Source organism: Lepidochelys olivacea (assembly GCF_965140295.1).
Source record: "Lepidochelys olivacea isolate rLepOli2 genome assembly, chromosome: 9".
NCBI lineage: Eukaryota > Metazoa > Chordata > Testudines > Cheloniidae > Lepidochelys > Lepidochelys olivacea.
Genome location: NC_140419.1, coordinates 103,024,015 through 103,037,845, shown reverse-complemented (window position 1 = coordinate 103,037,845; position 13,831 = coordinate 103,024,015). Strand labels below are relative to the sequence as shown.

The following is a 13,831-nucleotide window of genomic DNA, read 5'->3' as shown; positions in this document are numbered from 1 at the left end:
TCATACAAGCACTGGGATGAATATATTGTGAAAAGTGGGGCTGGATTTCAGATGATGCTGATGGCCTCTCGAGCTCAGCATGTCCACGACTGAATTGGGGGGTGGGTGGGAGAAGAGAAATTCCATTTCTTTCGCCGGCAGGTAACACTTTTTATTGGCCCGTTGGCAAGTCGGTGGGACCGATGCCAGGGTCTGCCATATGAGTTTGACAGAGTCCAAGAGGGCCTTGTTAATAGGGAGAGCTAGTCTGGACAAGGTGAGTAAAATGTCCAATAGTTTATGGTGTGACTCGGTTACCTTTTGTAATGGTAGTTGTAATGCATGCAATGTAAAGCTAGCTCCTGGAAAAGCTTGAAATCATCTGCCAACGATGGAGAAGGGGGCATCACTATCTCACGTGGTGATGAAGATGAGAAGTTGGTCAGGGTTGGGGGGGTAATCCCCTCCTCGACTTCAGCCTCTTGTTCCCTCCTGACTGTTCAGGGGGCTTGGATGCCCTCGATTCAGTGGGTATCTCATGGGCTCCTGATAGGCCAAGCTAGAGCCATAGGAGGCACGGTGTCTCTGTTGTCTGCCAAGGATCCCAGTAAAGCCATTGAGAGGGTGGGAAAGTCCCTGGAGGTTGGTACCATGCCTGCCCATACCAAGGAGGCTGGGGGTCAGAGGGGCAGTACAGTTGAGGTACATACTGGAAATGGGTACCATAGGGTGGATGAGAGGAGTGGCAGAAGACTACGTCCTCTTGCTTTCTATCTGACTCAGCCCTTGAAAATGGGGGTGTATGTCACCGGTGAGCCTGGAGCTCTGGGTGGACTCAGTGCCGGGGCCCTGGTACCGAGTAGAGAGGAGTCCAGTGCATCAGACACCAAAACGTCTGTCATGGACTGGAAATCCGGTGGTGTCACAGTCATTGACACCAGAAGCATTTAGTGGTGCTGAGATGTCTGCATCGAAGGAGTTCGCAACGCTGTCCTGATTGCGCGGTCTGCCAGTGCCTGGAGTGATGGTACCAACTCTGAGGTCTGCACCTCAGGAGCCTTCTCCAGGGTGGATTCTCTCGTTTTCTCACGCCCAGGCGATACCAAGGATTCCTTGCCTGTGCCCATCAGGTCCTTAGGCAGCCCCACATGTTCTGTTGGGGCAGTAGGTACCCTGCGAGTCCCTGGTACAGGATTCGTTACCACTGGTACTGATGATACCAAGCAAGCCGAGATGGGTTTTGGCTTGGTCAGGGCTTGCTGTGGGGACTACCGGCCTTTTTCTTAGAGGCACTGTGAGAGTGGCTCATGGTTGACTTCTTAGGTTCACCACCCTTAGATGTAGAGGGTTGCGGTGAGAATTCCTGCTGTCCGGAGTCTTGGTGCAACTCCGAAGGTGGTTGGAGGGCCGCTTCCATTAGAAGAAGCTTGAGTCTCAGTTCCCTATCCTTTCTAGATCTCTGTGTCAATTGTTGGCATAAACTATACTTCTGTGGGATGTGGTTCTCTTCTATAGCAGATGCACTGAGAATGTCAATCAGTCACAGGGATAGATTATTTGCAACTGAGACACTTCTTGAAGCCCGGTGAACCAGGCATACCCTGTTCCGGGGGTGGGGGGTGTGAAGGGGGTAAAAGAAAAACTATGTTTAAACTAAAGTTGTTTTTTTTTTTTAGCTAAATAAATAAATAAAAGATACACGAGTGAAAAAGAAAAGGGAGCTCTAAAAGATTAGAGACACAATTAGCAATTCTATAAAAAGTAATGATCCACTAACGGACTGGTAAAGCTCTATCTCTAGCCAGGTGTGGTTGAAAAGGAACTGGGGAGGGTTTGCCCCTGCAACGCTGGTTAGCCTCGTGGCAGACTGGGGTGGGGGAGTGTGCATGCTCAGGCCAAACAGACACTGCTACCAAATTCTCTGATCAGCAGCACAGAGACTCAGATAAACCTACAGCGGAGCACGCATATGGACACTATTAAAAAGCTAGACCTTACAATCAGTTAGGGAATACAGTTTACTTGAACCCAGTAGCCCCCAAAATTAATTGTTTAAAGTAAAATTTCCCTTGTAATTCTCCATCGATTTCTATCATTTCAGGAGCAGGTGTGTTAATACCTATGTTACTGTGTAATCGATGTCATGCATCCAATATTCATCAAACCCTACTCTAAATCCTGGGAATAATCCATTTCCATTAACACACAGATTCTCCTAATCTAGGAGGAGTTTCTATCTGAGTGCTCACCTAAAATTAGCACATCACTGTCTACTGTAAGACTGCATACAAGGAACAACTAAGGAGCCCTTTGCAAAAGGAAATAAAAGCTGAATATTAGGGGACATTTTGTAATAATGAAAACTTCTAGTCCATGGGACAGTCTCCCAAAGGCAAGGCTGGAAGCCTCACCAAGGTCTACCTGGATATTCAGCTGCTTTCAACTACCTGAAAGGGGGTTCCAAAGAGGATGGATCTAGACTGTTCTCAGTGGTAGCAGATGACAGAATGAGGAGTAATGGTCTCAAGTTGCAGTGGGGGAGGTTAGGTTGGATATTAGGAAAAACTTTTTCACTAGGAGGGTGGTGAAACACTGGAATGTGTTACCTAGGGAGGTGGTGGAATCTCCTTCCTTTGAGGTTTTTAAGGTCAGGCTTGACAAAGCCCTGGCTGGGATGATTTAGTTGGGGATTGGTCCTGCTTTGAGCAGGGGGTTGGACTAGATGACCTCCTGAGATCTCTTCCAACCCTGATATTCTATGATTCTATGACATGTCACACTGGAAAGCCAGAGGGCTCATCTACATATAAACTGTCAGTGAAACAATTTAGCTGCCTTTACTGCTCACCCCTGTGATTTTGGGCAAGACTGTGTGCACACACTCATTTCAGAATAAGTGAAAGAACAATATGAAATATGAATGTACCCACAGACTCACACTGAACTCACTACAGGTGGGAATTACAATCAACGTAGTCATTTCCATTCCAGTTACATGACCCTATAAAACTTCTCCTCTATGGAAATGTCCTGCCCTTGCCTCAGGTTGGGTGGGGATCTCCAGTTAAAGAGGCTCATTGAGAAGCCTGGACACATCTGGCTCACGAAGAATGTCTAAAGCCGCACTGGAGAGACAAGATGGGCGAGATAATATCTTTTACTGGACCAACTTCAGTTGGTGAGTGACACGAGCTCTTGAGCCACATGCTTTGTGTGGCTCAGAAGCTCCTCTCGCTCACCAACAGAAGTGAGTCCAGTAAAAGATATGACCTCACTCACCTTGTCCCTGGAACAGCCTGGGACTGGCACGGCTACAGCTCATTGCACCAAGCAGCACTTGGCAGCGACGTCCCAGTAAAGCTCAGAGCTTAGCATCACTAACTGCTTTGTGAGCCAGACTTCGGCCAATATTCCAAAGGCTCAGCTGGAGCTGAGAGCAGACCAATGGGGGATCGGCCCAACGGATTTTTCTACTGTGTGTGTCAGAAGACTTGCGAGAGAGAGCCAAGCGCCGCCCCAGGCCTCTCTGCCAGGCGCGCACAGCTCCTGGGGGGAACAGGAGAGACCAGCCACGCCCCCGCAGAAGAGGCATCTTCATCGCGTGTCGCACAAAGTGTGACAGAGAGCGCCCCGGCCGCCATCCGCTCCCCTGCCGGCAAGGGCCCAGCACTGCACAGAGCAGAGGACCATCTGGGCTAGTGGCGCGTCGCAGGCCCTCCACCCCGCAGCTCCGTCTCTTCAGCTAACGTGGGAGAAGGTGAAAAAAAGAAGCAGGCCCCCACTTACCCTCAGCATCTGCTGCTGCTGCTGCCTCAGGTACTGCTGCTGCTGCTGCTGCTGCTGCTGCTCAGGCACTATCGGACTGGGCCGGACCCCCGACGGAACCCCTTGTGCGCTCATCGGGTTCATCCCGCTCATCACCGGCGCTGGCTGCATCGCCTGATGAGGGAACCTTACACAACAAGGAGAAGGGTCGGGGGCTCTTGCGGATCCGGAGCAGCCTCCCTAAACCCAGCCCGAGCTTCTCATGGTCTAAGAAAACCCAATGCGTCAGAGCAAGCATGGCCAGAACCAGAGCCTCCCACATTACCCATTCGGAGAGCCCAGAGCACCCACTTCGGGACCCAGGCACCCAGGATTCTCCCTGTACCTTTTCAAAGGTTTGTCCAGTCTAGGTTAAAAAGTCTCAAGCAACAGGACTCCGAGCCCTGCTCCTGGGGACAATTTCCTGGCCGTATCCATCCCCCTGAAGGACAACAATGGTGCATTGAGGCCTTTCCCCCTGGGGGGACGGACAGTCTCCCAGTCAGATCCATACCCTGGTCAGGGAGTGAAAGGGCACCCAGCCCTTCCCCTGCGGCAATGATTCCCTGGCCAGATCCACCTGTTTGAGAGTGACTGGGGTCCCAGCCCTTCTCCCCTGGGGTCAGGTCCAAACCTGTGGTTAATGACTTCCCTACCCTTCAGCCTGTATTTCCCCTTTCTTAATTCCATCCCTCCCCTACTAGTCACAGCCTCTTAACCCCTTTCCCTGCTTGGGGTTTACACACGTCTCTCCCCATCCTACTCACTGAATTCCCTCCTGGCTGTAATATCTTTCTGGGTCTGACAAGGAGCTGGACAAGGCCATCAGCTCAGGCAGCACAGAGGATTCCCAGATGCTGACCACTACAGCACCAGAGCTATAGCAGGCCCTGTCGACTGGTCCTGTCTAATCAGTTACACTGGAGAAGTTCCCTGTGCAACATCTGTAGCTGCTCAGCGTCTGCAGATTGGGAGGTACCTCTGTGTGTTGCCCAGGGCGTGGCCATAGCCAGGGGCCTGCTGATGCACATAGCCACTTGGTCTCTGCTGCATCTGTCTGACGGGATCCACGAGAGCTGGGTTTGAGCTGGGATGGGAATTCTGGTAGGGTTGGCTGGAATAGGTGGGAGGTACCATTGTACTGGACTGAGGGGGGTGCTGCTGCAGGCCTATATGGGAGACGTAAGGTGTGTAACCCTGAGGGGAAGAAAGAGCCTTTGTTAAATGTGCTGGGATACAGAGGGAGTGCTGGGGCGGGGCATTTCCCACGGGGACACAGAAATGGCCGCATTAGAAACCCAGGGCCTCATGGTCCACTTCGCCCTCTTCCCAGAGACTGGAATATTCATGACAGTTGGCAAGTGGGGACCCCAGGGGAGAACCAGGTGGCTCCAGGGCCCTGCAGCAGGAGTTCACACAGTGCTGGCTCCACCAGAACCCACTTGGCCCTTCATCCTCCTCCTCCCAGGCAGAGAAAGCCCCACTCACCTGGGAAGGCTGCAGGGCTCCATAGGAAGGGGTAGGGGCCATGTGGCGCACTGGCGGCTGCCCCAGCATTCCCTGGCCCTGCTGAAAAGGAGCACAAGACATTCACACTCAGGAACATGAAGACCTAGGACCGTCCGGCTCACTCTTTGCCATCCTCTGTGAGCTCCTCCCAGCAGTGGTCTGGAAGCACTCCTCAAGCCAGACAACAGCCCGTCCTCTCCAGGACTCAGTCAGGCAGGAGTGTCACGGCCACATGGGACCCAGCAGTGGGCAACTGGGCTCGCAGGAACCCCACCTTCCAATCAGGACAAGGCCCTGGAGGACATTCCCAGGCCAGGCTAAAGAACAGACCTGCCTCCATTTCTGTTGACCCCACAGTCACAGTGACACTAAACCCTTCTCTCCCAGTGCTGGGCCTGGCGCCCCCTTCTGGCCCCACAGTCACAGTGACACTAAACCCTTTCCTCCCAGAGCTGGGCCTGGCGCCCCCTTCTGGCCCCACAGTCACAGTGACACTAAACCCTTCCCTCCCAGAGCTGGGCCTGGCGCCCCCTTCTGGCCCCACAGTCACAGTGACACTAAACCCTTCCCTCCCAGAGCTGGGCCTGGCGCCCCCTTCTGGCCCCACAGTCACAGTGACACTAAACCCTTCCCTCCCAGAGCTGGGCCTGGCACCCCCTTCTGGCCCCACAGTCACAGTGGCACTAAACCCTTCCCTCCCAGAGCTGGGCCTGGCGCCCCCTTCTGGCCCCACAGTCACAGTGGCACTAGCTCATTCTCAATGTCAGTCTCCCCATCACGGCTGATTCAATCAAAGTTGTGGGCGCACAACTTTGAAGGAAAGGAATTAAGGACCCAGATGATGCCAAATGCTCTGGGCCCTCGAGGTCACAGGTGCTATAGAAACACCAGCTACCTGAGGCAGATGGAAATGCGGGGTTAGGAAGAGCGTTGGGGAGTTTGTTTTCCAGCATGAATAAGAAAATGAAAACCAGCGAGCACAACCCAGGACCCACTGTGCTCTGGGACTACTGCGCCGCAAGGGGTGGGATACAGCTCTGCCGTACCAGCTTAGCCTGAAGTTGCTGGCGGAGCAGCTGCCCTTGGGAAACTGGAGGCTGCTGTCTGTAGACTGCTGGCTTGTAGGAAGGGTCAATTCCCATCATGCCACTCATCCCCGAAGGCAGCACCCCACTGTAGGAGGGCCGACTCTGCACCAGCTTTCCCAGGGGCATGCGTACAGGTCTGTAGGAGGTATCCAGCCGAGGGCCACCTGCAATAGGAGGAGAAAGAGAAAGGGCCAGAGTCACACACATCCAACCCACCACTGTCCCACCACACCAGGGCAGGAGCAGCTGCGAAAGGGCACACCCTGCTGGTTATTCGTCTCTAGCCAGGCCAAGCCCAGGCAGCTGTGTCTGGTTCTTACATTCGCACACCTGTCAGATGTAACAGGCTACAGAAACGGAAGCTCATGATGTAAAAGGGACTCCCTTAAAGTTGCTACCTGCAGGGTAGTAAGAGTCTCCTCTCCCCCACACATACCTGCTGGCAGAGGTTGATTCTGGGCATAGAGACCCACTGGCGACTGCCCATATGCCAGTCTAGACATGGAATTCCCAGCCTGATGATGCATGAGGTCTGCGGTCATGCCAACTCCATAGGAGACTCCTCGACCAGGGCCCAACACAAAATCCTGCAGGAGGAAGGAGGAGTGAGAGGGAGCTGCACACCTGGAGCCTCCAGGAATTGACAACTGGGTCACAAAGCTAAAAGGCACAGGATGCTGTGTGCTAGTTAGAGCTACGAGCAGCCTCTCCTCTCCCTAGCAAGGATGCCAAGGCACACACACTGCCTCTTCCTCAAGAAACCCAGAGAGGCTCCTCTCATGGGGAATGCTGGGAAGAGGTCCAGCGTTTCACGGACGCCTCTCGGAAAGGAAAGCACTAACCATCTGCTCCTCACAGGCAGAGCAGAGAGGGCAGATCTGCAGTTGCAGGTGGGACACAGCCCCGTGTCAGGTCCACGACTGGCAGGAAAGGCCATGTTACCTCACTTTTGTTGGCAGGCTGGTTGCGTTTTTTGCTCTTGCTCGGTTTCTTCTTGCGCTCCTCAGTGGAGGTGGCAGGATTGGAGCTGGCTTTATCAGCCTTGGCTGGCTCTACAACCTTCTTCTCTGGCTCTAGGGCCACAGGTGTGGGGGGCTCCTCCTCTTCGGGAGGCAGTGGCAGAGGCTCCAGATAGTAGCTGCGGGGCTTGGGTTTCAGGTGTGTATGATACAGCAGGAGCCTCTGCTGCTCCTCGAACCTGGACACCTTACGATCCACCCGCACAGTCCCAAACCAGCCCCAAGAGAGGGGGGCTGAGTGCTTCAGGCCCTCAAACAGATCCCAGGGGGAAATCTTCTGCTTCGTGGAGACTTGCAAACCCTTGAAAGAAAGACGAGAAAGTCAGTGAGCAACCCCGCAAGTCACTAACAGCCCCTGAGCAAGGGCACAGGGAGCCACTGAGCCTATACCACCAACTCCACTCCATGGAGCAGGGCTCCTGAAGAGCGGCCCAGCTCCTCACTGGTGGGTCCCTGCTCACCCCCACCAGGAAACCCTCATTTCTATTGGCTCTCAAGGGACCAGTGTCGTGTCTCTTCTGAAACAATGTTCACCACATTGTCTCCTATTGCTCCTCAATGCATCCCCCAAACCCTTCACCCGTCTCCTGCTGGCACATAGGCTGTAAGCTGCTATGGCATGGGTCGTGGGCACACAGCCAACATTTAAATCATTATCAGTCGTACTCGTGACGTCTTGGAAGATATTGCCTGCAACTATTAATGGGTTAAAACACCTTAACTCTGCCCTTCTCTGATGTGGCTATACCACCCTGAGTGCGAGGGCCCTGGCTCTCTTTGGCCAGCTGCACAAAACACAGTACTTGGCAAGAGGGTTAACAAACCAGATGCTTCCAGACACCAGCACAGGCTCCAGGCATGAGGAGCCAGAGGCTGTCTGTGCACCGGCAGCCATGACTCAGAGACCCAGGAACAGGATTACTTGCCTCCTTCTTGAAAATAGAGTCAAAGCCAGCAATCTTGTTGCCTTTGGTGTCAATGAGGGACCCCTGAGGTTCGCAAGTAATGACGTCCCGAGTCTGCTTGGGAAGAGGAAGTAACTGTCGCACTTTCTCCAGGCTGTCGGATTGTCGGTCGCCCAGCTCCTTCTGCACTAGGCAGGAGGTGGAGACAAAGGCGTCAGAGAGCCATTCAAATAGCAGCATCCAATGCAACCCACCCTACTATCACTGTCACCCCCCACAGTGCTCTGCCCCACAACCACCACTGTTCTATCACCCCATGCCCCACCAACCACTTCTCCATACCCTCTTATATCGCTGCCCCTGCCCTCTGTGCCCACCACACCATATTGCCCCAGCTCTCCATACTGGCCAGGGCCTCCTCACCCTGAGTTTCTTGACCAGGTTCATGTATGCTCGCTTGTTCTCCTCCATGCTGCCCTGAGAAATGCTGGACATGTCCGCAGCCAGGGTGCCGTTGATGAGCACACTCAGCATGTCCAGCACTGTAGTGAAGAGCTCACTGAGGGGCAGAGGAGAAAGGCTAAGGTCAGGAGAGGGGAAGACCCTGCAGTTCCACAGCTCAGCACCACCCAGAAATGCAGGGCTGCATGAGCACCTCTGCCATCACAGAGAAAATGCCCCATTAGCTCACCTGGAGCATGCCCTCAGGGGATGGGCAGGATTGGACTCACCAGCACAGGACATCTTATAGCACACTGTCCAGACTTCAATCCCCATCTCCTCCTCTGGAAAACTGTTCCACGGCCTCCCAGATCCCCCAACATCCCATTCTCCTTGTAACTCCCCCTGGCATTCACACCCTCAAGACAGCTGGATGTGCCCCTGTGTGCACACTCACTCAGCCTCTCCTCACACCTCAGTCCCTCAGCTCTTCCCTGAGCTCCTCACAGCTTTTCTGCATCTTTCTGGTAATAATGATGTCCAGGTGAGTTCAGTGCTCGTGCTGTAGAGAGGGGGCTGTCCTCTCCCTGCTCTGCATGTGCCCATGGAGTGTGAGGGCCCTTTTGCTGCCATATGCGCCTACGCACTCGGAACTAATTGCCCACTATTTCTCCTAAGCCTCTTTCAGCCATCCCTGGTTCCCACAAGCTTCTCATAGGAGAGGTCTGTACGTGCTTGCGGGCTGACTCTCCCACATGGGACAGAAGCATGTGGGTGGGACAGCTTGCCCTCACCAGGAGAGGAGCTGGACTAACTCTAGACTCCCCGTGGGAGGGGCCCTGCTCCTAGACTTGAAGGAGACAATTACTTGTTTGACTGCATGTCGACAGTCCCACTGCTGATGATGTCCAGGAGTAGCACCGCCCACTCTGTTGTCTGCTGTGTGCTGCGCTGCACTGTGTCAAACATCCCCCCGACCTGGCAGGGAACAAAAGTCAGTCAGAGCCCAGGCACTGTCCTGCCACACAGGGAACCCCAGAACCCAAAAGGCAGAGTGGAGGCTAAGCCAGGACACCTCTTATGGGCAGGTGAGGGGGGACAAGCTCCAGACATCCCAGCTAAGGGGGTGCCCTGCTGTAGGCCCTGGAGCAGCTTAGGCCCTGGAGTGGCTCTCCCTGCCAGCTTGGCAGCAAATTGAAAAGGGAAGCAATGCTGTGACCAATCTGCAATAAGCATTTCTTAAAGAGTTCAAGGTGTATGTTCTGGCACAGAGGTGTCTCCTGTCCGGACAAGACAGCCAGGTCTCTCTATCCATCCCGTTCCCCGCATGGCTTCATACCCAGAAGAGCCAGGGAAATCTTCATCATGCCCTGCACACCCCTAGAAGGGAGGGCTCTCTGTTTATCCCCCTTTTCTCCTGCTGCTCACCAGATTCAGTCGCAGTTTCAAGGCCTCATGCATCAGCTGTTTGGCTTTGCAGTCGTCCTGGTACTGATCTTCCCGCCAGTTTGTAACAATCTAGGAGATTTAGAAGAAAGGTGAGGACTTCACATGCTGGACCCTGCACTGCAGGGGGAGCAGTGAGTACTCCCCACTCCTCACAGTCTGGGATAGGGGGAAAGTAGAGATGATGGGAATGAGGGAGATGCCTTCCCCATGGAGGATGCCACCCTGTGAGGGTAGGTCCAATTGGATGGTCTGTTGTTCCCAAGCTCTTTTGGGGGCTGGGAAGGGGCCTACCTGCTGGACCTGGCTGTAGAGTGAGGTAAGGAGGCCTTCTCGCTGCTCATCTTGTCCTTTTAAACATGTCAGCACCAGTGACAAGAAGGGCTGCTGGCTCAGGAGGGACATGCTGGAAAGAAGAAGAGGAAGTGAGCTAGACAATACCAAATGCTAGGTTTGGCTGCCCAGGGCTTCCTGACCTCTCCCCAGAGCCCACCTCTTCTGTTTCTGGCGATCTCGCTCTTTGCGGGACGATGACCCCAGGTGCTGTCCTTTCTCCAGCTCTTCTCCAGCAGCTTTAAGTACATGGCCCTGCACCGATGTTGGCAGCTTGGCGATAAGTGGGGCCACCAGCCACACTCCTGACCTCTCCAAGGAACTGCGACACAGGGCAGACAAAAAAGCTGAGTGAGCCAACCCATAGTCCAGAGTCCCTCTGCAAAGGATCCCACTGTCCCAGGGAGAGAGAAGCTGGGGCAGCACCTACCTTAGGATTGGTTTGGCTTTGTTGCTGGCAGATGCAGTGCTCACAGGCACGGTGCTGATGCTGTTGACTCCAGTTCCAGTGGAGTTAGCGGAGCTGGTCTCTGCTGACTGCTGAAACACCTCAATCGTGGCCTTGGCAATGTTTTCTAACAAGGAATTCATCTCCTAGAGAGAGTGGAAGTGGCGAGTGGAGTGCAGCGCCCCCCTGCAACACCATTCCTCTTTCTAGAGCACTTGGGGCACTGGCTGACCACAGCAACAGAGCCTGTTCGCCTGAGCACAGCTCGGCGCAATCCTAGCAAGTGAAACTCCCTCATGCCAGCTAGCCTTGGGCGACTCATCCATTCTCAGTGAGCTGTTCCCGAAGCATCCTCCCCCATTTATGTTCCCCACATTCATGCTCCCTGCCAGGGGTCCTTCCCCCACTTGGAAACACAGAGAGATCCCCACCAACATGCAGGGCAGCTCTCTAAGCTCAGCACACAACTCACATTATTTGCTGTCTGCTTAATCATGAGCTGCAGCTCCAGCGAGGACTGCCTCATTGTCCATTGGTCCAAGTTCTGTAACACACAGACACACTGCAAATTAGCCTCCCCCCCAACCACTTCCTCAGCCCACACAGCCCCTCCTCCAGTGATGAATCTTCTCCCTGGCCTCAAGAAGGTGAACGTGTTTTAGAGACTAACGTTATGAATGCTTATGTCCAGCAATGGAGGTTAATGAAAATAATATGTCAGGGTCTCTTCTCCCCCATTATCCCACCATGGAGCCAAGCAGGACCCACCCCCCCAATACCTGTAGGATGCGTTTAATCCTCTGTCGCTGCGGATTCTCTCCCTCCTCATTGTCCAGCAGTCGGTGTGGGTAACAGATCAGCTGCATCAGCCTCTGGGCCTGGGTGCTGCTCAGAACGGGATCCTGCAAATCATTGCTGTCTTCACAGAGGGACTTCAGACATCGTTCACCCACCCACTCCTGCAAGGTGAGCACAGGACGAGCAGGGTCAGTGCATGGCCTGCACTGTGTTTAGGTGAGCATGCCAAGACAGCACCCACAGCTTGCTCCTCAAATGTGAGGGGAGGATCTGGGAGTAAATTCAATCCACATGGACCTCCCTAGCAACTAGTAGGGCCCAAAGTCCCTTCTCCTCACTAATTATGCTGATACTGCCCCTTTACTTGTCCAGTGCAGTGATTGTAGAAGGGGAAAGACTGGCCCTGGCAGGTCAGCAGCAGAGGAGCACAGCTGTAGCTGTTTGTTTATTGACCTATTGGCCAGACTTAACTCCAGACGGTCACCGGCATGTCAAGGCTTCACCAAAGCCATTAGACATTCCAAATGTTCCATTAGTAATTCATACATTTTAAGACCAGAAAGAACCATTGTGATCATCCAGCCTGAGCCCCTGCATAACATGGGCCACAGGGCTTCCCTGAATTAACTCCTGCCTTCAAGCCCAACATCTGGGGTTGACCTAAATCATATCTTAGAAAAACTTCCAATCTTGATTTTAAAATGGTCAGTGATGGAGAATCCGCCATGACACTTGGTAAACTGGTCCAGTGGTCAGTTACTCTCACTGTTAAAAATCTGCACCTTGTTTACAGTCTAAATTTGTCTAGCTTGTTTTCACTATTGGATCTTGTTAGATCATGGCCTATCAGATTGAAGAGCCTTCTTATTAAATTGTTGTTCCTAAGGTAGGCACTTACAGACTGTGATCAAGTCACCTCTTAATCTTCCTTTTGATAACCTAAAATAGATTGAAAGACTCCAGGCGTCTTTACCATCGTCTGAAGTTCCTCTTCTCCAATCCTACCCAAAACCCTCTCCAATCTGGCTTCTGCCCCTTTCATTTCTCTGAAACTGCTCTCGCCCAAGTCCCTAATGATCTCTTCCCTGGCTTCCATGACTCTGCCCTCTTCTGGTTCTCTAATCACTCCTTCCCACCTTGGTCCCTCTCTACTCTCCCTCTGCACCTTATGTCTTGGCAATTTCATCTAGAAACACAAATTCAACTACAGTCTCTGTGCTGATGACTCAAAGACTTATCTCCTGCTCTCCAAATTACAATCACCACCTGTTTCTGACATCCCCTCGTGGATGTCCTGTCATCAGCTTCAACTCAATATGGCTAAAACTGAGCTCTTAAATCTTCCCTCCAAACCCTCCCCACTACCTCTTTTCTCCATCACTCTGGACATCACCCTCCTGTCTGTCATTCAGGCCTGTAACCTGGACATGGTCTTTGACTCCGGCTTCTCTCTTGGTTCTCATATCCAGGCTGTGTTTGAAGCTTACTGATTCATTCTACAAAACATCTCTAAAATACAGCTTTTCCTCTCCACCATCCAGCTAAAACTCTCATCATGTCATGCCTCGATCACTGCAACATCCTTCCCTCTGGCTTTGACAAACACCATCCTGCCTCGCTCAAATCCATTCAAAATGCAGCTGCAAAGATAATTTTCCTAACCTTTCGCTTTGACCGTGTCACCCCTTTCTCTCCATCGGCTCCCCCTTCTCTAGCGCATCAAACACAAGCTACTTCACTTTAAAGGACCTTTGAGGTCCACCCCCACTTTACCTATCATCTCTCATTCATTATCAGGATGTTGACTCCCACCTCCAATCAGGTCATGATGCCACACTCCACTGTCCACTTGTTACATTTTCAAACAAGCACCTTCATGCTTTCTCCCATGCTTAGGTGGTCATCTGCAAAGCTGTCTCATTATCCTCCTTCCTTCCTTCCAAACCCACCCACTCTCCTTCTCCTAACTTGATAGCAGTTAGGCCGCGGGTGTGCTGAGATCACTGTTTATCACACTGACCAATCCTGTCTCATTATTTCCTCCCCGGTCTGTCTGTATCC

General features: G+C 52.9%; 1 protein-coding gene across 3 annotated transcripts in view; it reads right to left on the bottom strand.

The window, feature by feature from the left end:
• MED12 (mediator complex subunit 12) overlaps positions 1-13,831 on the bottom strand; it is a 76,792-nt gene that overhangs the window by 10,528 nt on the left and 52,433 nt on the right. For 2 of the 3 annotated variants that reach the window (XM_084639115.1, XM_084639114.1), the window contains exons 27-41: positions 11,752-11,931; positions 11,445-11,516; positions 10,955-11,118; positions 10,685-10,846; positions 10,486-10,597; positions 10,174-10,263; positions 9,614-9,723; positions 8,728-8,863; positions 8,326-8,487; positions 7,323-7,700; positions 6,817-6,967; positions 6,339-6,544; positions 5,272-5,352; positions 4,763-4,980; positions 3,766-3,931 (exon numbers count right to left, since the gene is read on the bottom strand). In XM_084639115.1, the coding sequence (XP_084495241.1) occupies positions 3,766-3,931; positions 4,763-4,980; positions 5,272-5,352; positions 6,339-6,544; positions 6,817-6,967; positions 7,323-7,700; positions 8,326-8,487; positions 8,728-8,863; positions 9,614-9,723; positions 10,174-10,263; positions 10,486-10,597; positions 10,685-10,846; positions 10,955-11,118; positions 11,445-11,516; positions 11,752-11,931 (2,388 nt within the window). The remainder of the gene's footprint in view (positions 1-3,765; positions 3,932-4,762; positions 4,981-5,271; positions 5,353-6,338; positions 6,545-6,816; positions 6,968-7,322; positions 7,701-8,325; positions 8,488-8,727; positions 8,864-9,613; positions 9,724-10,173; positions 10,264-10,485; positions 10,598-10,684; positions 10,847-10,954; positions 11,119-11,444; positions 11,517-11,751; positions 11,932-13,831) is intronic. The other variant, XM_084639116.1, reaches the window with a different exon arrangement.